Below are 25,838 nucleotides of genomic sequence, written 5' to 3' on the forward strand. Positions count from 1 at the left end.
GGTTAGGGGGAAGATAGTTGGGCAGGGAGCATGATGAAGGGAGACATTGGGATGTTAGATGTGGAAGAGCTGAAGAAAAGATCTAATTGGTGAGTGTACAGTACCATGGACGAAAGGGGAGGACAGGGAAACCAGACTGAGGTGAGGAGAAGGGGTGGGTGGGGGCTGGAAAAAGATGGAAGTTGGGGAGGGGGATCTTCCCCCTCACCTAGCCTCAGCTATCACCTGCCAGCTTGTACCTCCAACACCCTCACCTTCTCATTCTGGCTACTTGCCCCTTCCTTTCCTGTCCTGATGAAAGGCCTCAGTCCAAAACGTCGACTGTTTATTCCCCTCCATAGATGCTGAGTTCTTCCACCATTTTGCGTGTGTGGGTTACTCTGGACTTCCAGCATCTGCAGAATCTCTTGTGTTTGTGATAAGATGAATTCTTCAGCTTGCAGTCTACCTGGTTACGATCTTTCACCTTATCTTTAGCCTGCACTGCACTTTCTCTGTAACTGTGACACTTTATTCTGCATTCTGTTATTGTTTTACCTCGTTCTACCTCAATGCACTGTGTGATGATCAGATCTGTACGAACAGTGTGTAAGACAAGCTTTTCCCTGTATCTCGGTACATGTGACTATAATAATTCAATTTCACTACAACAGACACGTCCCCTCCCTCAGTCCCAAGTCCTGACTTGCGAGAGGGATGACTAACACCCAACACCAGCCTCATTGTGGAGGGCGGTCGAGGGACGGATGATTTTAAAAAAATCCTGTTTCCTAGCAACGGTGCAGCCAAGGGAACAGTAACCACAACAGCCGAGCTTTCATGGCGGTTGCTGGGGAAACCGTGTGGACAGGATGTTGGAGGGCCGGTCGCCGGGGCGACAAGATGCTGACCACACTCATCCATCACCATCCACCCCACCCCCCAGTAACCAGGAGAGTGGGATGATTGCAAACCCTCGAAGAGATGTGGGTGTGGGGGTAGTTCCCTATTTCGAGATTGTTATCCCATATATACAACTCCACCCTGAACCATTGGATTAGACCCCAGCCTGTCATCTACTCTAGAAGATTTTTTATTCTACATATAAACCCCGACCCCCGCAAGTCCCTGGATTAGACCCCAGCCTGTAACCCACTCCTGACGATCTGTTATTCTCCATATAAACCCCCTGAACCCATGGATTAGATCCCAGCCTGTAACCCACTCCCGACGATCTGTTATTCTCCATATAAACCCCCTGAACCCATGGATTAGATCCCAGCCTGTAACCCACTCCTGGGGATCTGTTATTCTATATATAAACCCCCCAAATCCCCGGATTAGATCCCAGCCTGTAACCCACTCCTAGGGATCTGTTATTCTATATATAAACACTGCAATCCCCTCGATTAGATCCCAGCTTGTAACTCGCTCTCGGGGTTTTGTTATCCTATATATAAACCCCCTGAACCCCTGGATTAATCCCAGCCTGTAACAAACTCCCAAGGATCTTTTATTCTATATATAAACATCCCCCCCCGAACCCCTGGATTGGATCCCAGCCTGTAACCCACTTCTGGGGATCTGTTACTCTATGTATAAATGCCCTGAGCCCCTCAATTAGATCCCAGTCTGTAACCCACTTCTGGGGATCTGTTATAGTTTGTATAAACCCCCTGAACTCCTGGATTAGATCCCAGTCTGTAACCCACTCCTGGGGATCTGTTATTCTACATGTAGAATAAAAAAGGGTCTCAGCCTTCGTCCCTCTCAAACACGCTGTGGAGGTGAGTCCTGTTTGTCCCCACCTCATCGTTCCTCCAAGTCGGCCCGAACCCAGCTCCAGGAAAGCTTGGCATGAGCCACATAGTTGTACTGAAGCCGGTCCTCTCTTGTGTGGTGGTCCTGACCTCTCTGACACTGAACGTGCAGATGAAGCCTCTCGCTCTCTGCCACACACTCAGCCCAACCAGCCCTGTGGCTACCTATCCAACCAACCCGTGAACGGGTAATCTCTGTGAAAGCCTCCAATGGCAACTCTTCTGACAATTCTTTACAAAGGAGAAATAAATGGCATGTTATTCCGCGGAAGCTTCTGTCGACAATCTCTGTCAATTGATAACGGCTGTTGGGTCACTGTCCTGTAAAGACGCTGCTCAGAAGGAGGCAGTGGCAAACCACTTCTGTGGAAAAATTTGCCAAGAATGATCTTGGCCATGGAAAGACCACGATCGCCCACGTCATACAGCACGGCACATAATGATGATATCATACGACACAGCACATAGTGATGATCCCAGTGAGGGAAGTTAGAGGATTGGGAAGCTTTTAAAAACAAACAGAAGGCACTAACAAAGTCATAAAGGAGGACAAGATGGTATACAAAGGATAGCTAGCCAATAATGTTAAAGAGGATACCAAAAGTTTTTTCAGATATATAAAGAGTAAAGGAGAGGTGAAGCCTATTAAATATTGAAAGGCCTAGATACTGTGGATGTGAAGAGGATGTCTCCTATGGTGGGGAGTCTTGGACCAGAAGACACAGCCACAGGGTAGAGGGACATCCATTTAGAACGGAGATGAGGAGGAATTTCTTTAGCCAGAGGGTGGTGAATCTGTGGAATTCATTGACACGGACGACTGTGGAGGCCAAGTCATTGAGTGTATTTAAAGCAGAGATTGAGAAGTTCTTCATTAGTCAGGGTGTCAGAGGTTTTGGGAAGAAGGTCGCAGAAAGGAGTCGAGAGGGATAGTGGATCAACCATGCTGGAGCAGGCTCGATGGGTCAAATGGCCAAATTCTGCTCCTATATCTTATGGCCTTAAAATCGCATCTTTTCTGTAATTTCTCATCAGAGTTCCACAGATGAATTGTGAGTAGCTTTGGGCCCCTTATCTAGGAAAAGATGTGCTGGCATTCAGGAGAGTGCGGGGGAGGTTCACAGAATGCTTTCAGGGAATAAATGGATTAACATACGAGGAGTGTTTGATGGCTCGAGGCCTGTACTTGCTGGAGTTTAGAAGAATGGCGGGGGGCTGGGATCCTATTGAAACCTATCGAATATTGGATAGAGTGGACGTGGAGAGGATGTTTCCTAAAGTGAGGGAATCAAGGACCACAGGGCATAGCCTCAGAGTACAAGAACATCCCTTTAGGATAAAAATGAGGAGAAATTCCTCCAGTTGGTGGAGTTTATTACCACGCAGTGCTGCGGAGGCCAAGTCATATTTAAAGTGGAGGTTGATAATCTCTTGATTCGTAAAGCATGTCAAAGGTTATGGGGAGAAGACAAGCAAGGGATAATAAATCAGCCATGATGGCCAACTAATCTCTTCTGCTACACAATATTTCCATTTCCCTCACATCTAACTGTCTCTTAGAAGTCTCTAATATATCTGCCTCTACCACCTCCCCAGGCACCCACCATTCTCTGTGTAAAAGTCTTGCCCCTCATATCCCCTTTGAAATTACCCCCTCTCATATTAAATACACGCCTTCTGGTATTAGACAGTTCAACCTTGGGGGAAAAAAGTTATTGTCCGACTACTCAATCTAAACCTCTCATAACCTTATAAACCTCAATCGGGTCTCGTTCTCAGCCCCCGTCGCTTCAGAGCAAACAACCCAAGTCTGTCCACCCGCTCCTTACAGCTCACCCCCTCTGATCCAGGCAGCACCCTGGTGAACTGCCTGTGCACCCTCTCCAATGTCTCGACATCCTTCCCGTACTGGGGCGAGCAGAACTGAATGCAATACTCCAGGTGAGGCCAAATTAAAAGTTTTATAAATCAGCAGCGCAGCTTCCTGACTTTTGAACTCAATGCCTCAACTAATATAGGCAAGCATGCCATAAGCCTGCTTAACCACCCGATCAGCCTGTGTGGCCACATTCAGGGAGCCATGAACTTCGACCCTGCGATCCCAAAATAATCTGCAGATGCTGTTGTCAAAGGAACACTCACAACGCGCTGGAGGAACTCAGCAGGTCAGTCAGCATCAGCTGAAAAGATTAGTCGATGTTTCGGGCCGAAACCCTTCGTCAGAACTGAAGGAAGAACTTTGGGGAGGGTTTGAAGAACGCTGGTAGTTGAAAAAAAAACAGTAATTTGAAAGACAAAGGGGTGGGGGAGGGGAAGCAGGGAGGTGATTGGCAGGAGAACAATGCGAAGTAGTAGAAGGAGGCGGAACTATGAGGGAGGTGATGTGAAATAGGGATAGAGGAAGGGAGGGGGAGGGAATTACCGGAAGTTGGAGAATTCTATGTTCATACCAAGGGGCTGGAGACTACCTAGACAGTATATGAGGTGTTGCTCCTCCAACCTGAGTTTAGCCTCATCATGGCAGTAGAGGAGGCCATGTATGGACATATCTGAATGGGAATGGGAAGCAGAGTTGAAGTGGGTGGCTACTGGGAGATCCTGTCTGTTGTGGCGGACGGAGCGGAGGTGCTCGACGAAGCGGTCCCCCAATCTGCGTCGGGTTTCACCGCTGTAGAGGAGGCCGCACTGGGAGCACCGGATGCAATAGATGACCCCAACAGATTCGCAAGTGAGTGTTGCCTCACCTGGAAGGACTGTTTGGGGCCCTGAATGGTGGCAAGAGAGGAGGTGTAGGGACAGGTGTAGCACTTATGCTTACAGGGATAAGTGCCGGGTGGGAGATCCGTGGGGATGGATGTGCGGATAAGTGAATTGCGGAGGGACAGATCCCTGCGGAAAGTGGAGAGGGAAAGATGTGCTTAGTGCTTAGTTCTTAGTTCTTCCTTCAGTCCTGACGAAGGGTTTCGGCCCGAAACGTCGACTAATCTTTTCAACTGATGCTGACTGACCTGCTGAGTTCCTCCAGCGCGTTGTGAGTGACCCTACGATCCCTCTGCTCATTAACACTAACCCATTAATGGCCTCCCCTGAACAGTGTTCTGTCTCTTGATGTTTGACCTACCAAGGTGCAGCATTTAAGAATGAATTCCGTAATTTATAGCAAGGCAGCGTAGTGGTTAGCACAACGCTTCACAGTACCTGTGACCTGGGTTCAGTTCCCCGTAACTGCGTGGGTTTCCTCCGAGTGCTCTGGTTTCCTCCACCAGTCCAAAGACGTAGCGGTTGGTAGATTGTAAATTGCCCCGTGGTTAGGCTAGGGTTAAACCAGTGGGTTGCTGGGTGGCACGACTCGAAAGGGATTGTTTCGTGCTGTATTTCAGAAACCAAACAGTGTCACTTTTTAAAGTAATCTCCAAGGAATTAAGATTAATGTTTTAAAGACATATAGATTCAATTTAAATGTGCAATGTAATTGCACAAGTGGCAAAGATTACTTTAAAGCATTGCTCTAAAAGACTTTCAGCATCGGGTCTGGAGATCTTTAGCAATGAGGAGAGACTGGTAACTAGGAACTGTTTTCTCTGGAGTGAAAAAGTCTGAGAAGTGATCTTATAAGAGCAGGGGTTCCCAACCTGGGGTCTATGGAGCCTTCTCTCCTCTTCTTGTTTAATGGTATTGGTCCAGGGCATAAAGGAGGTTGGGAACCCCTGTTATAGAGTACTGTAATATAAAAATTATGAGGGGTAGATCTTTGCCATGGACAGTCCTGAGCCCGGCTCCATCCCGTAAAAAAACCCAGAGCTACAGAAATGCCAACAGAAGCTGCAAAGACCTCGTCCCTGGGAGAGGAAGAACCTGAAGACAGGCTACACCTGGGGACAGTTGGAAATACTGGCCCAGGACCATAAGACATAGGAGCAGAAATAGGCCATTCAGCCCTTTGAGAATGCCCCACCATCCCATCACAGCTGACCCGGATCCCCCTCAACCCCATATACATGCCTTCTCACCGTATCCTTTGATGCCCCGACCGATCAGGAAGCTACCAACATCTGCTTTAAATACAGCCACCGAGAACTGCAGTTGGCGGCCAACATATCGATGCAGTTACAAAGAAGGCAGAACAGCGGCGATATTTCATTCGGAGCTTGATGAGATTTGGTTTGTCACCAGAGACACTCGCAGATTTCTACAGATGTCCTGTGGAGAGCATTCTGACTGGTGGCATCACCGTCTAGTATGCGGTGGGGGGGGGGGTACTACAGCACAGGATCAAAATAAGTTTCAGAAAGTTGCAAACTGGGTCAGCTCCATCATGGGCGCTAGCCTCAGCAGCATTGAGGACAGGCCCTTTCCTCATCACTACCATCAGGGAGGAGGTACAGAAGCCTGAAGACACACACTCAATGATTCAGCGACAGTTTCTTCGCCTCTGCCGTCAGATTTCTGACTGGACATTGAAGCCATGAACACAACCTCACTATTTTTCCCTCTCTTTTTTGCATGACTTAATTAATTTAATTTTCTTTTTTGTTATATATACTTTTATTGTAATTCATAATTTCTATTATTATGTACTGCTGCCACAAAACAACTTTTACGACATATGCCAGTGATATTAAACCTGATTCTGATTTTGATTATCCTACTGGGAGACCGTTCAAGTGAAATACAAGGTCGCGACAGAAGCTTTCCTGGAGCCTGGTGGTACGAACTTTGAGGCTTTCCTATCTTCTGCCCTCAGGGAAGGAACAGAGAATGCCCGGGGAGGGAGAGATTTTTGATTATGCTGGCTGCGGGAAGTGTAGAAGGGTCTCGGCCCGATTTGTCAACTGTTCAATCTTTTCCATAGATGCTGCCTGACCTGTTGAGTTCCCCCAGTATTTTGTGTGTGTTGCAAGTGTAGACAGAGTCCATGGAGGGGAGGCTGGTTTCCGTGATGTGCGGAGCTGCATCCACAACTCTCCGCGGTTTCCTGCGGTCACCAGCAGAGCAGTTGTGATGGTACAGCAGTTGCTCCTGTGATTTATCAAATGGGTGTTTGTGGTCTACATTCTTCCTGTCCCCCATTAGTACAGGAAGATTCTAATTCCTATAACTAGGCTACTTTAACAGCTTGGATTTAATCTCTCAGACCACCTTGTGAGATTGAAACTCAGGCCAATACAAGCTGGATGTTAAAATGGAGGAAGCTAGGCAGACAACTTGAACAGAGGAAAATCCCACAATCTAAAGACCTGAGGAATCGCCATAGGTGGCCTTGCTAATGGCGAGGAAGAGGCTTAGTTTACATAATAGTTTTAATTGGCTGAGAAGTTGAGCTGAGCAATGGTGGGTGGTATGTAATCCTGATAAGGACCAATCCCACAGGGCAGTGATTATTTGACATGGATTGGGTCCACTTGGTTAGTGCGCAGTCAGGCTGAATGGGAAGGGATGGGGTCCCACTGGGACCGTGGGTGGCGGGAGTGAATGGGAAGGCGTGGGTCCCTTTGAGAGTGGGAGTGGTGGCAATGAATAGGAATGGGTAGGGTCCTATTATCAGAGCGGCTGGTGGGAGTGAATGAGAAGAAATGGGGTCCCATTTGACAGTAGGAGTGAATGGCAAGGGACGGGTCACATTTGGAATGCAGACGGTGGGAGTGAATGGGAAGAGGTGGGTCCCATTGGGAGAGTTGACGTTGGGAGTGAATGGGAGTGGGTGAGTCCATTGGGATTGACTGGGAAGAGCTGGGGTCCCATTGATATAGTGGACGGTGGGAATGAATGTGAAGGGGTCAGGCCTTATTGGGAGTGTAGAAGGTGGGAGTGAATGGGAAGTGGTGGGTCCCATTGGGAGAGTTGACGTTGGGAGTGAATGGGAATGGGTTGGGCCTTATTGGGAGTGTACAAGGTGGGAGTGAATGGGAAGTGGTGGTATCCCGTTCAGGGAGTAGACAGTGGGAGTAAATGGGAAGTGTTGGGGTGCCATTGGGAGTGTGGACTTGGGATTGTCAACTATCCCATTTGGGGTGATGTTCCAGTGGGAGTGAGGACAGTGGCAGTGAATGGGGAGTCCCATTGGTGTGGACGATGGGAGTGAATGGGATGGGGTGGTGTCCCATTGAAAAAGTGAGTGGTGGGGATGAATGGTAAGCTGTGGGGTCCCATTAGGAGAGTTGACGTTGGGAGTGAATGGGAATTGGAGAATCCATTGGGAGTGACTGGGAAGAGATGGGATCGTATTGGGAATGTGGATGTGGGAGTGAATGGGAATTGGAGAATCCATTGGGAGTGACCGGGAAGAGATGGGATCGTATTGGGAATGTGGATGGTGGGAGTTAATGGGAAAAGTTGAGGACTCATTAGGAGTGTTGACAGTGGGAGTGATTGGGAATGGGTTTGGTCCCGTTATGTGAGTGGGACTAAATGGGAAGGGAAGGTGGGAGTAAATTGGAAGGGACGGAGTCCCATTTGCATTGGGATTAGTGAGAGTGAGTGGGACCGTGTGGGGTCCCAGTGGGAGTGAATGGGAAATGATGGGATCCATTGGGAGTATCACTGTCGGGTGCATGGGAAGCAGTGGGTCCCAGTAGGAGTGTAGTCGGTGGGAGTGAATGGGAAGAGTTGGGATCTTTTTTGGACTGTGGATGGTGGGAGTGAATGGAAAGAGGTGGGGTCCCATTGGGACAATGAATGGTGGGAGTGAATGGATGAATGGGCAGGGCCGTGTCCCATTGGGATTGAGGTTGGTGGGAGTGAATGAGAAACGGGGGGGGGGGGTGGTCCCTTTGGGAGTGCGGATAGTGTGACTGAACGGCAAGAGATGGGGTCCCATTGGGAGAATGAACAGAGGGAGTGAATGTGTATATGGGAAAGCATAGGCCGCATTTGGAGTACCTTCAGTGGGACTTGATGGGAAGGCATGGAGTTGCATTTGGAGTGCAGCTGGTGGTAGTGAATGGAAAGAATGGGATCCCATTGGGAGTGTGGATGGTGGGAATGAATATGGAGGTGTAGGGTCCTATTGGGAGTGTGGCCGGTGGGAAGGAATGGGAAGGGGTGGGGCCCCAATGAGAGTGCAGACAGTAAATTGGGAGTGAATTCGATGGGGTTGGTCCATTGGGAGTGCTGAAGCTGAGAGGGAATAAGAAAAGTTGGAGTCCCATTGGAAGTGTGGACTCTGGGAGTGTGAACTCTCCCATTCAAAGCGTGGTTAGTGGGATCTAATATTTCATTTTAAAATCTTTTTTATTATTATTGAAAATCAACAACAAAGAAAAATACATCAAGATAATCAAGGCAACATATCCATATGTAGAATAAGAGTTAAACTATCAACCAAACTGAACAGTTTATCAATAATAATAAAAAAAATGTTAAAGCTATTTTTTTTGGAAAAAAAAAGAAGGGAAAAAAAGAAAGAAGGGAAAAAGAACCCCTACTAACTAAAACAAACAAAAAAACCGTAATAACAAAAAAAAAAGCAAGGAAAAGAAATCCATTGGGAGCACAAACCCGGAGCTAAACGCCATACAAGCTTCCATTAAAAAAGAAGACATGAATCCGCCAACCACATCCATTTACCCAAGCATCAGAAAAGGACCATCTTAATTCACTCAAATTAAATGATAATAACGGGCAAAAGAACCCCACCTTTTCTCGAAGTCAAATCTAGGATCAAAAGTTCAACTTCTAATTTTTTCCAAACTAAGACATAACATCACCTGAGAGAGCCATCGTATCAAAGTGGGAGCAGAGGCATCTTTCCATTTTAATAAAATAGCCCTTCAAGCCAATAATATGACAAATACAATTTCCTTTATGGATTTGTTTCAAGAAGGCCGATTGACGTCTTTTGAGAAGTTAGTAACTAAATATTCTCTCTCATATTCATAATTTTTTGCAATATCTTCAGGTCAGATATTTCTTACAAGAATATTTAAGTAATTTTCCATATATACAAGATTCTGACCTGTTAGACATTATTTTAAAAATGAACCCTTTAGTGAAAGGTTTCATTGGGAATATTTATAATTTACTATTACAACAGGATAACTATCCTTTACTTAAGATTAAGCAAGATTGGGAAAGGGAGCTTAAAATGACCTTGATAACAGAGGATTGGTTGAGAATTTTGAAGTTGGTCAACTCTTCTTCGATTTGTGCCAGTCATTCTCTAATTTAATTTAAAATTGTACATCATTATTATTTGACAAAGGAGAGATTGTCTAAAATATTTCCTAATGTAAATAGTCAGTGTGATAGATGTAAAACTGAGATAGCTACATTAACACATATGTTTTGGTCGTGTTCTGTATTGAAACAGTTTTGGAAGTCTATTTTTTCTACAATTTCTAAAGCTTTAAAAATCAATTTACAACCTAATAAATTGACAGTTTTGTTTGGTATAATCCCTCAATATATTCACGGTATTTCTATATCAGACCAACACGGGATCTAATAGGAAAGGTGGAGTCCGATTGAGAGTGTGGATGGATTGGGTAATGGAAGAGGGCGGGGTCCCATTGGGAGTGTGTACAGGAGGAATGGGAAGTGTGGGATCCCTTTGAAAATGGGGACATTAGGGGTGACAGAAAGGGTGGGGTCTCATTGGGAGTACAGGTGGAAGGAAGGAATGCGAAAGGGTGGGTTTCAGTAGGATTGTGTATTGTGGGAGTGAATGGGGAGTGGTGGGATCCCACTGGGAGTGCGGCGCTGTGAGCAAACGAGAAGGGATGACTGGGAGTGTGGATGGTGGAAGTGAAAGGGAATGGGTAGGGGTCCATTGTGAATGTGTGGGTGGTAGGGAATGGGAAGGGGTGGGGTACAATGAGAGTGCAGCTGGTCGGGGTGGGGTCCCACTGGGAGGGTGGATGGTGGGACTTGCTGCCGGTGGGAGTGAAAAGGATGGACTGGCATCCCATTTGGAGTGTGGGCAGTGGGAGTGAAATGGAAGGGCTGGTGTCCCATTAAGAGTGATTGGGAAGAGGTGGAATCCCATTAGGAGTGCGGCCAGTGGGAGTGAATGAGAAGGGATGGGATCCCATTGGGGGAGCTGTTGGTGGGAGTGAATGACGGGTGGTGAGTTCCCATTGGGAGTACGGATGGTGGCTGTGAATGGGAAGGGGCGCGGTCCCATTTATGATGCGGACGGTGGGAGTGAATATGAAGGTGTGGGGTCAGGTTGAGGATGTGGATGGTGAGAGTGAATGGGATGGGGTGGTATCCCATTGGGTGTGCGGCAGTGGTAGTGAATTGGAAATGGTGAGGTCCCATTGGGGGTGTGGACTTTGGGAGTGACTACTGTCCCCATTAGGACTGTGGATGGTGGGAGTGAATGGCAAGTGTGGGGGTCCCTTTGGGAATGAGGGTGATGGGAGTGAATGGGAAGGGATGGGATCCCATTGGGAAAGTGAACAGTGTGAATGAATGGGAAGGGTTTGGATCCTATTGGGTGTGCAGAGGGTGGGGGTGAATGGGAATGGTTGGAGTCCCATTTGGAATGAGTACAGTGTGAGTAAACAGGAAGGGGTGGGGTTCCATCGAGATTGAGGATGGTGGGAGTGAATGGCAAGAGATGGGTCCCATTGGGAGTGTGGATGGTGGGAGTGCATGGCAAGAGATGGGTCCCATTGGGAGAATGAAAGGTTGGTGTGAATAGCTGAACGGAAAGGGACAGGGTCCCATTGGGAGTGTGGTTGGTGCGAGTGAATGGAAAAGGGTGGCATTTCATTGGGAGTGAATGGGAAGAGGCATGGTCCCATTGGGAGTGTGGATAGAGGGAGTGGATGGGATGAGATGAGGTAGAGTGGATGGTGGGACTGTATGGGTAGGATGGAGGTCCCATTGAAAGTGAATGGGATGGAGTGTGGTTCCAATGGGAGTCTGGACGGTGGGAGTGAATTTGAATGGGGGGGGGATCCCATTGGGAGAGCTGTCGGTGGGAGTGAATGACAAGTGGTAAGGTCCCACTGGGAGTACAGATGGTGGGGGTGAATGGGAAGGGGTGGAGTCCCATTTGGAGTCCAGACAGTGTGAGCCAATAGGAAAGGATGGGGTCCTGTTGGGAGAGTGGACAGTGGGAGTGAATGGGGAGGGGTGGTATCCTGTGGGAATGTGGACAATGGGAGTGAATGAGAAAGGGTGGGGTCTCACTGGGAGCGTGGATAGCAGGGTTGATGGGAAGAGGTGGGTCCCTTTGGGAAATAAAGAAAAGCATGTGAAAAGGGCAATGTTATGATATTCATGGTACATTTTAACATGCCTATTGATTGGGAAAATTAGGTTGGTAATGGGTCTGAAGAGAGTGAATTTATTGAATGGCTGCGAGATGGCTTTTTTGAGGTGTTTTGTCATTGAGTCGACTAGAGGATCAGCTATACTGGATTGGGTGTTATGTAATGAACCACAGGCGATTGGGGAGCTCAAGGTAAAAGAACCGTAAGGAGGCAGAGATCTCAATGTGATTGAGTTCAACTTGAAATTTGATAGGGAGAAAGCAAAGTGAGACATAGCAGTATTTCAGTGGGGTGAAGGTAGTTACAGTGGTGTGGGAGAGGAGTTGGCCAAAGTAAGTTGAAAGGAGATGCTGGCAGGGATGACAACAGAGCAGTAATGGCTTGAGTTTCTGGGAAAAATGAGGAAGATGCAGGATAGATGTATTCCAAAAACAAAGAAATACTCAAATGGCAAAATAATATAACCGTGCCTGACAAGGGAAGTCAAAGCAAATGTAAAAGCAAAAGAGAGAGCATACAACAAAGCAAGAATTAGCGAGAAGACAGAGGATTCGGAAGCTTTTAAAACCCTACAGAGAGCAACTAAAAGAATTACTAGGATGAAAAAAAAATGAAAATATGAAAGCAAGTTAGCAAACAATATCAAAATGGATAGTAAAAGCTTTTTCAAGTATGTAAAAAAATAAAAGAGAGATGAGAGTGGATATAGGACCACTAGAAAATAAGGTCAGAGTTATAATAACGGGGGACAAGGAGATGGCAGATGTACTAAATGAGTATTTTGCATCAGTCATCACTGTGGAATTCACTAGCAGTGTGCCAGATGTTAAAGGGTGTGAGGGAAGAGAATTGAGTGCAGTTACTATTAGAAGGGAGAAGGTGCTCAAAAAGCTGAAAGATCTAGGGGTACCTAAGTCAGCAGGACCAGATGAACTGCACCTTAGGGTTCTGAAAGTGGTAGCAGTAGAGATTGTGAATTTGAATTGAGTTTATTACTTACATCCTTCACATACATGGGGAGTAAAAATCTTTACGTTACATCTCCGTCTAAAGGTGCAATTTATAGTAAATTCTATGTACAATAGGACAGTCAATATAGCATAGAAATACAATTGTATCAGCCTGAATTAATCAGTCTGATAGCCTGGTGGAAGAAGCTGTCCCAGATATTATTGCTCCTGGCTTTTATGCTGTGGTACTGTTTCTCGGATGGTAGCAGATGGAACAGTTTGTGGTTGGGGTGATTCGGGTCCCCGGTAATCCTTCGGGACCTTTTTATACACTTTTCTCTGTAAATGTCCTGAATAGTGGGAAGTTCACATCTACAGATGCGCTGGGCTGTCCGCACCACTCTCTGCAGAGTCCTGCGATTGAGGGAAGTACAGTTCCCATACCAGGCAGTGATGCAGCCAGTCAGGATGCTCTCAATTGTACCCCTGTAGAATGTCTTTAGGATGTGGGGGCCCATACCAAACTTCCTCAACCATCTGAGGTGAAAGAGGCGCTGTTATGTTTTTCTCACCACACAGCTGGTATGTACAGACCACATGAAATCCTCGGTGATGTTTATACCGAGGAAGTTAAGGCTGTTCTTCCTCTCAACCCCAGATCCATTGATGTCAATAGGGGTTAGTTTGTCTCCATTCCTCCTGTAGTCCACAGCCAGCTCCTTTGTTTCTGCAACATTGAGGGAGAGGTTATTTTCTTGACACCACTGTGTCAGGGTGATGACTTCTTCTCTGTAGGCTGCCTCGTTATTATTTGAGTTTAGGCCAATCAATGCAGTATCATCAGCAAATTTAATAAGCAGATTGGTGGTGACACAGTCATGCGTATACAGAGAGTAAAAAAGGGGGCTTAGGACACAGTCCTGAGGGCTTCTGTGTTGTGGGTCAGGGGGCAGAGGGAGCCCACTCTTACCACCAGCCGGCAATCTGACAGGAAGTCCAGGATCCAGCTGCACAAGGCAGGGTGAAGACCGAGGTCTCTGAGCTTTTTGTCAAGCCTGGAGGGAATTATGGTGTTGAATGCTGAACTGTAGTCCAAGAACAGCATTCTCACATAAGCATCCTTCTCCAGATGTGTAAGGATGGTGTGTAGAGCTGTGGCTATTGCGTCATCTGTCAATCAGTTGTGTCGGTAGGTGAATTGTAATGGGTCTAATGTGGGTAGTCCCTGACCAGCCTCTCAAAGCATTTGCTTATTATAGATCGCCAATCGTTCAGACATGTTACCTTGGTCTTTTTAGGTACAGGGACAATGGTGGATGTTTTGAAGCAGGAGGGCACTCTACACTGGGAGAGGGAAAGATTAAAAATGTCTGTAAACATACCTACCAGCTGTGCTGCGCACATCCCGAGTATCTACCCTGAGATGCCGTCTGGCATTAGTAATGATCTTTCAAAAATCAATGGACTCGGGCATGGTGCCACTGGAAAATTGCAAATGTCACTCCACTCTTTAAGAAAGGAGAAAGGCAGCGAGTGAGAATAAAAGGATCCTTTTCTGGCTGGCTGCCAGTGACTACTGGTGTTCCGCAGGGGTTGGAGTTGTGACGGCTTCTTTTTATGCTGTATATGAATGATTTAGATGTTGGAATAGATGGCTTTGTTGCCAAGCTTGCAAATGATATGAAGATTGGAGGGGGAGCAGGTAGCGTTGAGGATACAGGCTGCAGAAGGTCTTTGAAAGGTTAGGAGAATGGGCAAGACAATGGCAAATGAAATACAATATTGGAAAATGAATGGTCATGTACTTTGGTAGAAGAAATAAATGTGCAGACTGCTTTCTAAATGGGGAGAAAATCCAAAAATCAGAGATGAAAGGGACTTGGGAGTCCTTGTACAGAAAAAACTAAAGGTTAGTTTGTCAAATTGAGGAAGACAAGTGCAATCTTAGCATTCCTTTCAAGAGTTCTGGAGTAGAAGAGGATGGATGTGATGCTGAGGCTTTACAGAATTTAATGGTTTTGGGCTCCTCATCTAAAAAAAGATGTACTGGCATTGGAGAGACTTCAGAGGAGGTTCACAAGGATGAGTCCGGGAATGAAAGGGTTATCATCTGAGGAACGTTTCATGGCTCAGGGTCTGTACTCACTGGAATTTAGAAGCATGAAGGAGAATCTCATTGAAACCTTCCGAATGTTTCTGAACAGATTAGCTGTAGAAAGGATGTTTCCCATGGTGGGGGAGTCTAGAACAAGAGGGCACATCCTCAGGATAGAAGGGCGTCCATTTAAAGCAGATGTGGAGATATTTATTTAGCCAGAGGGTGGTGGATTTTGGAATTTGTTACCACAGGCAGCTGTGGAACCCAGGTCGTTTGGTGCATTTAAGGTAGAGCTTGATAGGTTCTTGATTGGGCATGGCATCAAAGGTTATGGGGAGAAAGCCGGGGAGTGAAGCTGAGGGGCGGAAAAAAGGATTAGCATGATGGAATGGTGGCGCAAACTCGATGGGCCAAATGGCCTAATTCTGCTCCAATGTCTTATGGGTGAATTGACGGTGGGAGTGAATGGGTAAAAGTGAGGTCCCATTTGGAGTGCTGCCTGTGGGAGTGAAAGGGACGAGGCGAGGGTCCCACTGGGATTGTGGATGATGGAAGTGAATGGGAAGGGATGAGGTCACATTGAGATTGAAAGGGTAGGGGGTGTGGTCTCATTGGGAGTATGGATGGTGAGAGTGAATGGGAAGGGATGGGTCCCTATGGGAGAGTTGATGGGAGTAAATGCGAAGGGCTGTGTTCCCTTAGCGAGTGTGAATGGCAGGGATGACAAGTCGCATGGGGACCCATTGGAAGAGTATACAGTGGGAGTGAACGTGAAGGGGTGTGGTCCCATTAGGACTGTGGATATTAGGAGTAAATGGGAAGGGGTAGATCTGACTGGATGTGTGGATAGTGAGAGAATCAGAAATGATGGGGTGTCATTTAGAATGTAGATGGCAGAAGTAGTTGGAAAGAGGTGGGATCCCATTGGGAGAGTTAACATTGGTAGCGAATGGCAATGTATGAGTCCATTTGGAGTGAGTGGAAGGGATGTGGTCCCATTGGGACAGTGGACGGAAGAGGTCTGGATAGCAGGGATAATGAGCATTTGGAGAGACCTAATCTGATTAAGAATAGTCAGCATGGCTTTGTCATGCCTTTTGAACCTGATCGAATTCTTTCAGGATGTAACAAAACACATTGATGAAGGTAGAGCAGTGGATGTAGTGTATATGGATTTCAGATAAGCTTCCCCATGCAAGGCTCACTGAGAAAATAATGAGGCATGGGGTCCAATGAGACCTTGCTTTGTGGATCCAGAATTGGCTTGACCACAAAAGGCAAAGGTGGTAGTGGATGGTTCATATTCTGCATGGAGGACGGTGACCAGTAGTGTTCTGCAGGGATCTGTTCTGGGACCCCTCCTCTTAGTGATTTTTATAAATGACCTGGATGAAGAAGTAGAAGCGTGGGTTAGTAAGTTTGCTGATGATACAAAAGTTGGGGGTGTTGTGGATAGTCTGGAGGGTTGACGGAGGTTACAGCGGGACATCGATAGGATGCAGAACTGGGCTGAAAAGTGGTAGATGGAGTTCAACCAAGATAAGTGTGAAGTGGTTCATTTCAGTAGGTCAAATTTGAAGGCAGAATATAATATTAATGGTAAGACTCTTGGCGGTGTGGAGAATCAGCGAGATCTTGGGATCCATGTCTATAGGACACTCAAAGCTGCTGTGCAAGTTGACAGTATGGTTAAGAAGGTGCATAGTGCGTTGGCCTTCATCAACTGTGGGATTGAGTTCAAGAGCCGTGGGATAATGTTACAGCTATATAAAACCTTAGTTAGATCCCACTTGGAGTACTGTGTTCAGTTCTGGTCACCTCACTACAGGAAGGATGTGGATACTATAGAGAGAGTGCAGAGGAGATTTACAAGGATGTTGCCTGGATTGGAGGGTATGCTTTATGAGAATAGGTTGAGTGAACTTGGCCTTTTCTCCTTGGAGCGACGGAGGATGAGAGGTGACCTGATAGAGGTGTATAAGGTGATGCAAGGCATTGATCGTGTGGATAGCCAGAGGTTTTTCCTAGGGCTGAAATGGCTCACACGATGGGGTATAGGTTTAAGGTGCTTGGAAGTAAGTATAAGGGGGATGTCAGAGTTAAGTTTTTCACACAGAGAATGGTGGGTGCGTGGAATGCACTGCCAGCGTTGGTGGTGGAGGCAGAGACCCTTAGATAGGTACATGGAGCTTGGAAAAATAGAGGGCTATGTGGTAGGGAAATTCTAGGCAGCTTCTAGAGTAGGTTAAATGTCTGGCACAGCATTGTGGGCCAAAAGGGCCTGGAATGTGCTGTAGATTTCTATGTTTTAAGAAGCAGGTCCCTTTGGGTGAGATGACGGTGAGAGTGAATAGGAGGGCGCAGGGTCCATTTGGGAGTTCAGCCGGTAGGAGTGAATGGGAACAGGTGGGGTGTCATCCAGGAGTACTGCCTGTGAGAGTGAATGCAAAGGGATGAGATCTTATTGAGAATGAAAGGGTAGGAGTGTCAATGGTCCCCATTTGGAATGTAGACAGCGGGAGTGAATGTGAAGGGGTGGGGTCCCATTAGGAGTGTGGACAGAGGGAGTTGAATGGGAAGGGGTAGGGTCCCATTGAGAGAGTGGACGGTGGAAGTGAATGGGAAGAGGTGGGATCCCATTGAGAGTGCGGCCGGTGGGAGTGAGTGGGAAGGCACGGGGTCCCGTTGGGATTGTGGATGGTGGGAGTGAATGGGAAGGAATGAGGTCCCATTGAGAGAGAATGGATAGTGGTGGGGTCTCATTGGGAGTGTGGATGGTGGGAGTGAATGGGAAGGGGTGTGTTACCATTGGGTGTGTAGGCGGTGGGAGTGAATGGGAACAGGTGGAGTCACATTGGGACTTTGGACGGTGGGAGTGGATGGGAAGGAGAGGTATACTATTGGGAGTGTGGGTGTTGGGAATGATGGGAAGGGGTGGCGTCCCATTGGGAATGGGAAGCGTGGGATCTCAGTGGGAGTGCAGACGGTGGGAGTGAATGGGAGGGGTTTGGATCCCATTGGGAGTGCAGATGGTGAGAGTGAATAGAAAGGGTGGAGTCCCATTGGGAGTGGTGATGGCAGGGATGATTGGAAGGGGGGGGGGAATCCCTTTCGGAGAGTGGGCGGTGGTAGTGAATTGTGAAAGGGTGGAGTTCCGTTGGGAGAGTGAATGCTGGGAGCGGTCCCAGTGGAGGTGCGGACTGTGGGAAAAGCTGTGGTCCAGTTGGGAATGTCCACGGTTGGAGTGATAGAGTCCCACTTGAAATGTGGTCGGAGTGGATGGGAAGTAGTCAGTCCACTGGGAGCGATTGTTAAGTGAATACAAAGGAGTGGTGTCCCATTGGGAGTGAATGGGAAAAAGTGGGTCCCATTTGGAGTGTGAACGGTGGCAGGGAAGAGGTGGGGTCCTATTGGGAGAGTAGACGATGGGAGTGAATGGGATGGGTGAGGTCCATTGTGAGTGTGGACATCGGGTGTGAATGGCAAGGGATGGGTCCCATTAGGAGAGTTGACAATGGCGTGATTGAGAAGGGCAGGGTCCCATTGGGAATGTGGACGGTGGGATGAATTAATCTGGGGGGAGACGTTGGAAGTATGAACAGTGGAGAGAATGAGAAGGTGGCTGGTTATTTGGCTCGAAGATAATCTTTCCTACGTAGCTACCCAACAGTCTTTATCTTTTTGTATTTCTGCCTGTATGTCCGTTTGTGTATCTTTCTATTTATCCGTCTATCTATCGATCTGTCTGAGTAACTATCTCTCTCTAATTTTCTCTTTCTCTGTATATTTCCCTCTCTTCCTCTTTCTTACCTCTATCTCACTCTCGCTCACACGACAGCACCACCCCGCCCCCCCCCCCAACACCACCGAGTGATTGATTGAATGATTCAGCTCGGTCTCCTCCCCCCTTCCACCCCTCCCTCCGCTGCTTTGGGTGCCTGGCTCTTCCCACTCTCCGCTGCCCATTACTGCTTCGTCCCTCGTTCCGCTCAGCTCGCTCCACCCTCTCCGCCAGCCAAGGGCAGCCTCACTCAAGATGATGGGCCCGGGTCTGTGCTCGCTTCTTCTCTCCTTTTGCCTCGCCCTCAGTTCCTTGCAACCGGCCAAGAGCAAGGTAAGTTGGAGAAATGACACGGTTCCGGACAGGCCGGCCGGGGTTGAGAGAAGGAGAGATCCCACAGGGACAGTCTGGCGTCATGTCGCCGCTGACCGGCTGCTGTCTGCACATCGGTCCCAGCCCCTGCATGAGCGCTGTCCGCGGTGCTGAATGCAGAAGCGTCAGGTCGGTGGTCCGAGTCCCCGAACCTGCTGCGCAGTCCCCGGTGCTGAACAGAGCGGTGTCACGTCGCCGGTCCCAGTCCTTGACCGGCTGCTGTCCGCAGTGCTGAAAACCACTGGTTCTGCCGCCACCCAGGCACTCGATGCCCCTCTCTTGTACTTGCCCCGTACGTGAGCCCTTGTCTCCTCCCCTTCTCCCTGTATCTGTTAAACCTCTCTTATGCTTTCTTTCATCTTTTCCTTTCTAACTCTCTTCCCACTCTCCTTCGCCATCTTTTCTCTCATCTTACAATTACCTTTTGTTTTCTTCCTCTTTTTTCACGTTTCCTTCTTTCCTTTCTCTTTCTATACATCTCTCTCTTCATCAATCTTCCTCTCGCTCTCTGCATAGATGCCAAATCCATCTCTCCCCCACTTCATTCTCTCCCTTCCCATTTCTCCTATCCCCACCCCTTCTTCCTTGCTCATTCCCCTCTATTTTGCCCCCTTTCTCTTCATTCCCCACTTACTCCTCCACCCATCTCTCACTCACTCTAATCCACTCGTTCTCTCCCTTTCTAACTCTTCCTCTCTTACTTCCTCCACTCCATCACTATCTTTCCCTCTCTCACTCACTGCACTCGTCTTTTTCTCACTCTGCGCTTCATTTCTTTCTCACTTACTGTCACTCATTCCTTCGCCTTTCCATTCCAGTTTTTTGTTTTTTGTCCCCAAGAAACAAACATTTCGCAGTGCGTCTCTCTCTCTGACAATGACAGAGCAAGCGCAGTGCCCTCTAACAGCATTTTTTTTCTCTCTATAAAGAATCTGCAGTTGTGCAACACCAAAAGGGAGACATTTTGACTTAACAGGTGTCTAGACTTTTCAGTGAGACGTTTACGTGACTCTCTTCACTGTAAACAAATCAATTGAAATGCTGCCTCTCAGTCTCTCCTTCACATACACAGAGTCTCTGGCTCCCTTTGTTTCTTTTTCGATCCCCCTATTTAGACCATAAGACCATACGATATAGGAGGTGAATCAGGCCATTCAGCCCATCGAGTCTGCTCCTCCATTCCATCATGGCTGAATTATTATCCCTGTCAACCCCAATCCCTTTCTATCTCTCTTGCTTCTCTTTCATCTACACCATTTCTACTTTTTTCCGTCTTTCTTTCTCCGTTTCTCTTTCACTCTCTCTCTCTTGTTCTCTGCTTCTCTCTCTGAGACTCTCTTTCACACACTTGCCTCTCCAAGCAACACACACACACACAAAATGCTGGTGAACGCAGCATCTACAGGAAGAGGTATGGGCCGAGACCCTTCGTCAGGACTAACTGGGCTAACACATTTTTTGATGTGTATTGCTTGAATTTCCAGCATTTGCAGATTTCCTTGTGCTTGCCTCTCCACGTGTGTCTCTCTCAGTCTCTCCTGCACCCTGTCTCTTTGCCTCTGCCCCATCTCTGTCTCACTCTCTCAGCCACTGAGCTTTTCAGAGGGCGGGTGAGTGGTCTGCCCTGCCCCGGACGGGTGTCAAGCTCTTGCGAGAGTTGCTGGAGCCACACTCACCCCAGACAAGTGGAGAGTGTCTCGTCACCTTTATAACTTGTAGATGGGGGGGGGGTAATGTGGCGGATGTGGAGTGCAAGGGCTAACTCCACCCAGAGAAATAGAGAGTGTCCCATCACACTCATGACTTGTAGATGGGTTGGGAGGGGCGGGAGGTAATGTGGTGGATACGGAATGTATGGACGCAGGTAATTGGGGAGCATCCCACCGCAAGCTTCCACGCTGCACAGCACCTTCACCACCTCTCCACAGTGTAGAGCTCCCTCAGTGCCTCTCCCACAGCGCAGCCCTCCCCCGCCACTCCACCCACAGCACAAAGCTCCCTCAGCACCCCACAGCACTGCGCAGAAGCCCTGCCAACACAGACTTTCCCTGCATTGGTTTCAGGGCTCCCCGCTCCGCTCTGAATTGTTTACTGATGTTTATCAGCGTGTTTGCTGTTAACTACGCAAACAGCCGCCGTCTCCCTGCTGAGTCTCCACGGCAACCGGTCAAAATGCAGATCCATCCCAGCCCGGATGATGACGTCACACCCTCTGCAGCCCTCTCATTGAGCGGGATGGCGGCCTTTAATCACGAGCCCACCCCCCCACTCCATGACGATCCTCTGTGCCACACACCAGGAGTCCATGATGAGACGGTGTAGACGAGAGAGAGCTTCCTCTGTGTCTGACCCCGGGAGTGTGTGGTGGGAGCTTCACTCTGTGTCTGAGCCTGAGGGTGTGTGATGGGACGGTGTGAGGGCGAGCTTCACTCTGTGTCTGACCCCGGGAGTGTGTGGTGGGACGGTGTGGAGGGAGTTTCACTCTGTGTCTGTCCCCGGGAGTGTGTGATGGGACGGTGAGGTGGAAGTTCCATTTCCTCCACCATCTGAATACACTATATTATTTATCCCTCTCATTCCTCCACCCCTCAATCTCTCCTCTGCACCTCACCTTTACCGCTTAGATCCTGTGACCCTCCTCTTCCTCCCTCTCCTCTCCCAATCTCTCCCTCACCTCCACTAACTCTCTCTTCACTTTCTCTGCCCCCTCCTCTTTCCTCCCTCGATACCCTCCCCTCTCTCCCAGCTCATTAATCAGCCTTCCCTGATTCCCTCCTCTTTGACTTCCTCCCACTCCAGCTCCTCTTCCCCTACTTTCCCCCTCCCTTCCCCTCTATACCCTCCATACACCCCTGCCATCCTCCTCTCTCACCCACATACACCCTCTCTTTCTCTCCCAGCCCCTTTCTGCTAGCTTCCCTCCTCATTACACAAATTCTTCTCCCTCACTCCCACTAACTCTTCTCTCTCCCCCCCCAGCCCCTCATCTCACCTACAATAACACTCTCTCTATCCCAGCACTTCTCCCCATGCCTCTCCCTCTATACCTTCCCCGACTGCCTCCTCCTACCTCACTCCCACTAACTCCTCTCTGCCCTAGTCCCTCATCCCACCTTCCTCGATCGACATCCTCATTCTTCCCCATCCCGACTAATCTCCTCCTGCCCTGGTCCCTACGAGGTCTCCGCCCATCTCCTCCCTCGTTACCCTCCCCCTGACTGATTCCTCCCACTCTGCACACCCTGACTAGGGAAAGTTAGGAATTTTGAGGCGATTTGGTCACCAAAGACACTCGCAAATTTCTGCAGATGCACTTTACAGTACAAGCAACCTGGGTTCAATTCCTGTCGATGTCTGTAAAGGCTGATTTATACTTGTGCGTAACACTCACAACACGCTGGAGGAACTCAGCAGGTCGGGCAGCATCCGTAGAAAAGATCAGTCAACGTTTCGGGCCGGAACCCTTCGTCAGGACTGTAGAGGGAAGGGGCAGAGGCCCTATAAAGAAGGTGGGGGAAGGGTGGGAAGGAGAAGGCTGGTAGGTTCCAGGTGAAAAACCGGTAAGGGGAAAGATAAAGGGGTGGGGGAAGGAAGGCAGGGAGGTGATAGGCAGGAAAGGTGAAGAAGGAATAGGGGAAAACACAATGGGTAGTAGAAGGAGGTGGAACTATGAGGGAGGTGATAGGCAGCTGGGGGAGGGGGCATAGTGAAATAGGGATAGGGGAAGGGAGGGGGAGGGAAGTTGGAGAATTCTATGTTCATACCAAGGGGCTGGAGACTATCTAGACGGTATTTGAGGTGTTGCTCCTCCAACCTGAGTTTAGCCTCATCATGGCAGTAGAGGAGGCCATGTATGGACATATCCGAATAGGAATGGGAAGCAGAGTTGAGGTGGGTGGCTACCGGGAGATCCTATCTGTTGTGGCGGACATGGAACCTACCAGCCTTCTCCTCTCCACCCCCCACCCCCACATCTTCTTTATAGGGCCTCTGCCCCCTCCCTCTTCAGTCCTGACGAAGGGTTCCGGCCCAAAACGTTGACTGATCGTTTCCACGGATGCTGCCCGACCTGCTGAGTTCCCCCAGCGTGTTGTGAGTGTTGCTTTGACCCCAGCATCTGCAGAGTGTTTTGTGTATACTTGTGCGTACTAGTTTATCCGTAGCCTGGGCAAATGGGCTACGCCGTTGTCAGCATTGTGCTTGTGCGTTGCTGTGTCCGCGTCTCTCTGCAATTCACCGGCACAACGCTATTGGCGCTGGGGTTTCCTAAGCCACTGTGTTGAGTTTCTTCGTGTTGAAACTCAAACTTCACTCAATGGCGACTGAAACAGAAGGAGGGTGAATTTTCTGTGGTTGTCCGGCCGCTGAGAGGCATGGACGAGGAAATGTTCCCACCGTCACCTCGCGGGTTTCCTCCGGGTGCTCCGGCTTCCTCCCACAGTCCAAAGGCCTATCAGTTGGCAGATTGTAAACTGTCCCATGATTTGGGGGATTGCTGGGCTCGGAGGACCGGAAGGGCCCGTTCCGAGCTGCACTCGATAGGTAAACGGGATGTACCGGCCCGGGGCGGGCATTCGAACCGTCTGACACAGAGGCTCCAATGCACAGTGTTGGAAAAACGCTGCAGAGGTTTGTAAACGCAGTCAGCTCCATCACGGGCACTAACCTCCCCAGCAGCCAGAAGACTTCAAAAGGCGAGGCCTCAAATCAACGGCGTCCATCGTGAAGGACGCCCATCACCCGGACATGCCGTCTTTTCATTTCTACCTGAAGGCACACACTCAACGATTCAGGAACAGCTCCTTCCCCTCTGCCATCAGGGAGGAGATACAGGAGTCTGAAGACACACACTCAACGATTCAGGAACAGCTTCTTCCCCTCTGCCATCCGATTCCTGAATGGACAATGAACCCCAGGAACCTCAACAATTCATCCTCTTTCTGTACCACGTATTTAATTTAGTTTTATTATCTCTCTCTGGCTATCCATCCCATGGGATGATGATGGTCCCTTTCAGTTTTCTAAAAGGAACAGCGTGTGTGTTGCTTGAATTTCCAGCATCTGCAGAATTCCTGTTGTTAGCGTGTGCGTGAGTGGATTTTAGGTGAGTAGGGGGTTGCACAGGTCCGGACCCACCCTCTCGCCATCCCCTCCCGGCATGGTGGGGTCCAAGACGGCTGGGGGAGGTTCCATTGCGGTGACTGGCCAGACCGAGCATCGATGCAACGGATGCCCTTTCCGCGCTTCACGGCACGCGAATTTAGTTTTAGTAAATTATAATAAATGTAGGCGATATTAAACCCGACTCTGATTTTCCCCACTCTCCCGGGGTTCCCAACCTGGATTCCACGGGACCCCTCGGTTCATGGTAGAAAAGGTTGGGGACCCCTGGAGATCTACGCCTTGCACCCGGCTCCAACCCTCACCCCTGTCTCTCTCTCTTCCGTCACCCTGCTAACTCTCGCTCTGTCTCTCTCTTCCCCCGCAGCCCCTCTCCCCCATGCCGGAGCCGGCGTCGCTGACTCGCCACCGGAGAGAAGCCCTGCCCTACGAGGCCGGCATGTTCGCCTACCCGCCGAGCGAGGCGATGCCCCCGGCGCTGGGCCCCGGTGAGCGGCAGCAGCTGGAGCGGCTGGCGTTGGGCTTGGCGCTGGGACCGGAGCCGCTGGAGCAGGCCCTGCGGCGGTTGGCGGAGGAGGAGCGGCGGCGGAGGGAGGAGGAGCGGGAGGCCGCCTATCTGAGCCGCTTGCTGCGGGCCTGGCGGGACCTGGGCCTGGCCGAAGACTACCCGGCCGAAGGGAGGCCGAGGGGCGGCTACCGGGACTACGAGGAGCCGGCGGCCCGGGGTCCAGTCTACGTGCCAGGCCGGGGGAGGGGAGAGGAGGCGGACGAGGAGCAGGGCGGAGGCGAAGAGGAGGAAGCCATGCGCTACGTGCTGGGCCGGCTCCTGGCCGAGGTCGAGGCGGCCGGAGGATCAGGAGGTGCCCGGAGGGTGAGGAGGAGCTCGGAGCTGAGCCCCGCAGCACCCAACCTGCTGCGGGTCAAGCGGCTGGGGGAGGAGGAAGGTCCGGGGGGACAGGTTCCGGGCGACGGGCCGATGGGCCGTCCAAGGGGGCGGGGGAGCCTCTCAGGGATGGGGGCAGCGGCGGCGATTCCCCGCGATCGCAGGTACCTCCCGGACGTGTCCTTCCTGCCTGAGTGAACAGACCCATCTCCGACCCCAGGAGGTCCCCGGCTCCCCCACCCCACCCCACCCTACGCTACCCACGCCCGGTCTGCCCTCTCCTCACGGCCGGAGGGTGGGGCGGCCGCTCGCTGTGTCTGTGCGTCTCTCGTCTATAAACTTAATGCCTTGGACTCAATAAAATACCCGTGACATCATCGGAGTGTGGATCTGTTGGAGGGGAGGGGGGAGAGAGGGAGGGGAGGGGAGAGATGGGAGTGGGGGAGAGGGAGGGAGGGGAGTGGGGGATGGAGGGAGGGGGAGAGATGGGAGTGGGAGGGAGGGGAAAGATGGGGAAGGGGAGAGCGAGGGAGAATGGTAGGGGAGGGAAGGAGAGGGGGAGATGGGAGTGGGGGAGGGGAGAGATTGGAGTTGGGGAGAGGTGGAGGGGGGAA

The 25,838-nt window shown here is 49.6% G+C and overlaps 1 protein-coding gene across 1 annotated transcript; it reads left to right on the plus strand.

Moving 5' to 3' along the window:
* The first annotated feature begins 18,974 nt into the window (after positions 1-18,974).
* Positions 18,975-25,595, plus strand: LOC134338783 (zinc finger protein 469-like). The gene is made up of 2 exons (XM_063034840.1): positions 18,975-19,181; positions 24,709-25,595. Exons 1-2 carry the CDS (start codon positions 19,104-19,106, stop codon positions 25,420-25,422), a joined length of 792 nt encoding a protein of 263 aa, XP_062890910.1. The 5' UTR covers positions 18,975-19,103; the 3' UTR covers positions 25,423-25,595.
* The last annotated feature ends 243 nt before the right edge of the window (positions 25,596-25,838 follow it).

Source organism: Mobula hypostoma, chromosome 28, assembly GCF_963921235.1.
Source record: "Mobula hypostoma chromosome 28, sMobHyp1.1, whole genome shotgun sequence".
Classification (NCBI taxonomy): Eukaryota; Metazoa; Chordata; class Chondrichthyes; order Myliobatiformes; family Myliobatidae; genus Mobula; species Mobula hypostoma.

Coding starts and splice junctions, on each gene's coding strand:
- LOC134338783 (XM_063034840.1), top strand. CDS start 19,104: ATGATGGGCCCGGGTCTGTGCTCGCTTCTTCTCTCCTTTTGCCTCGCC. Junction 19,182..24,708: donor TGCAACCGGCCAAGAGCAAG/GTAAGTTGGAGA, acceptor CTTCCCCCGCAG/CCCCTCTCCCCCATGCCGGA.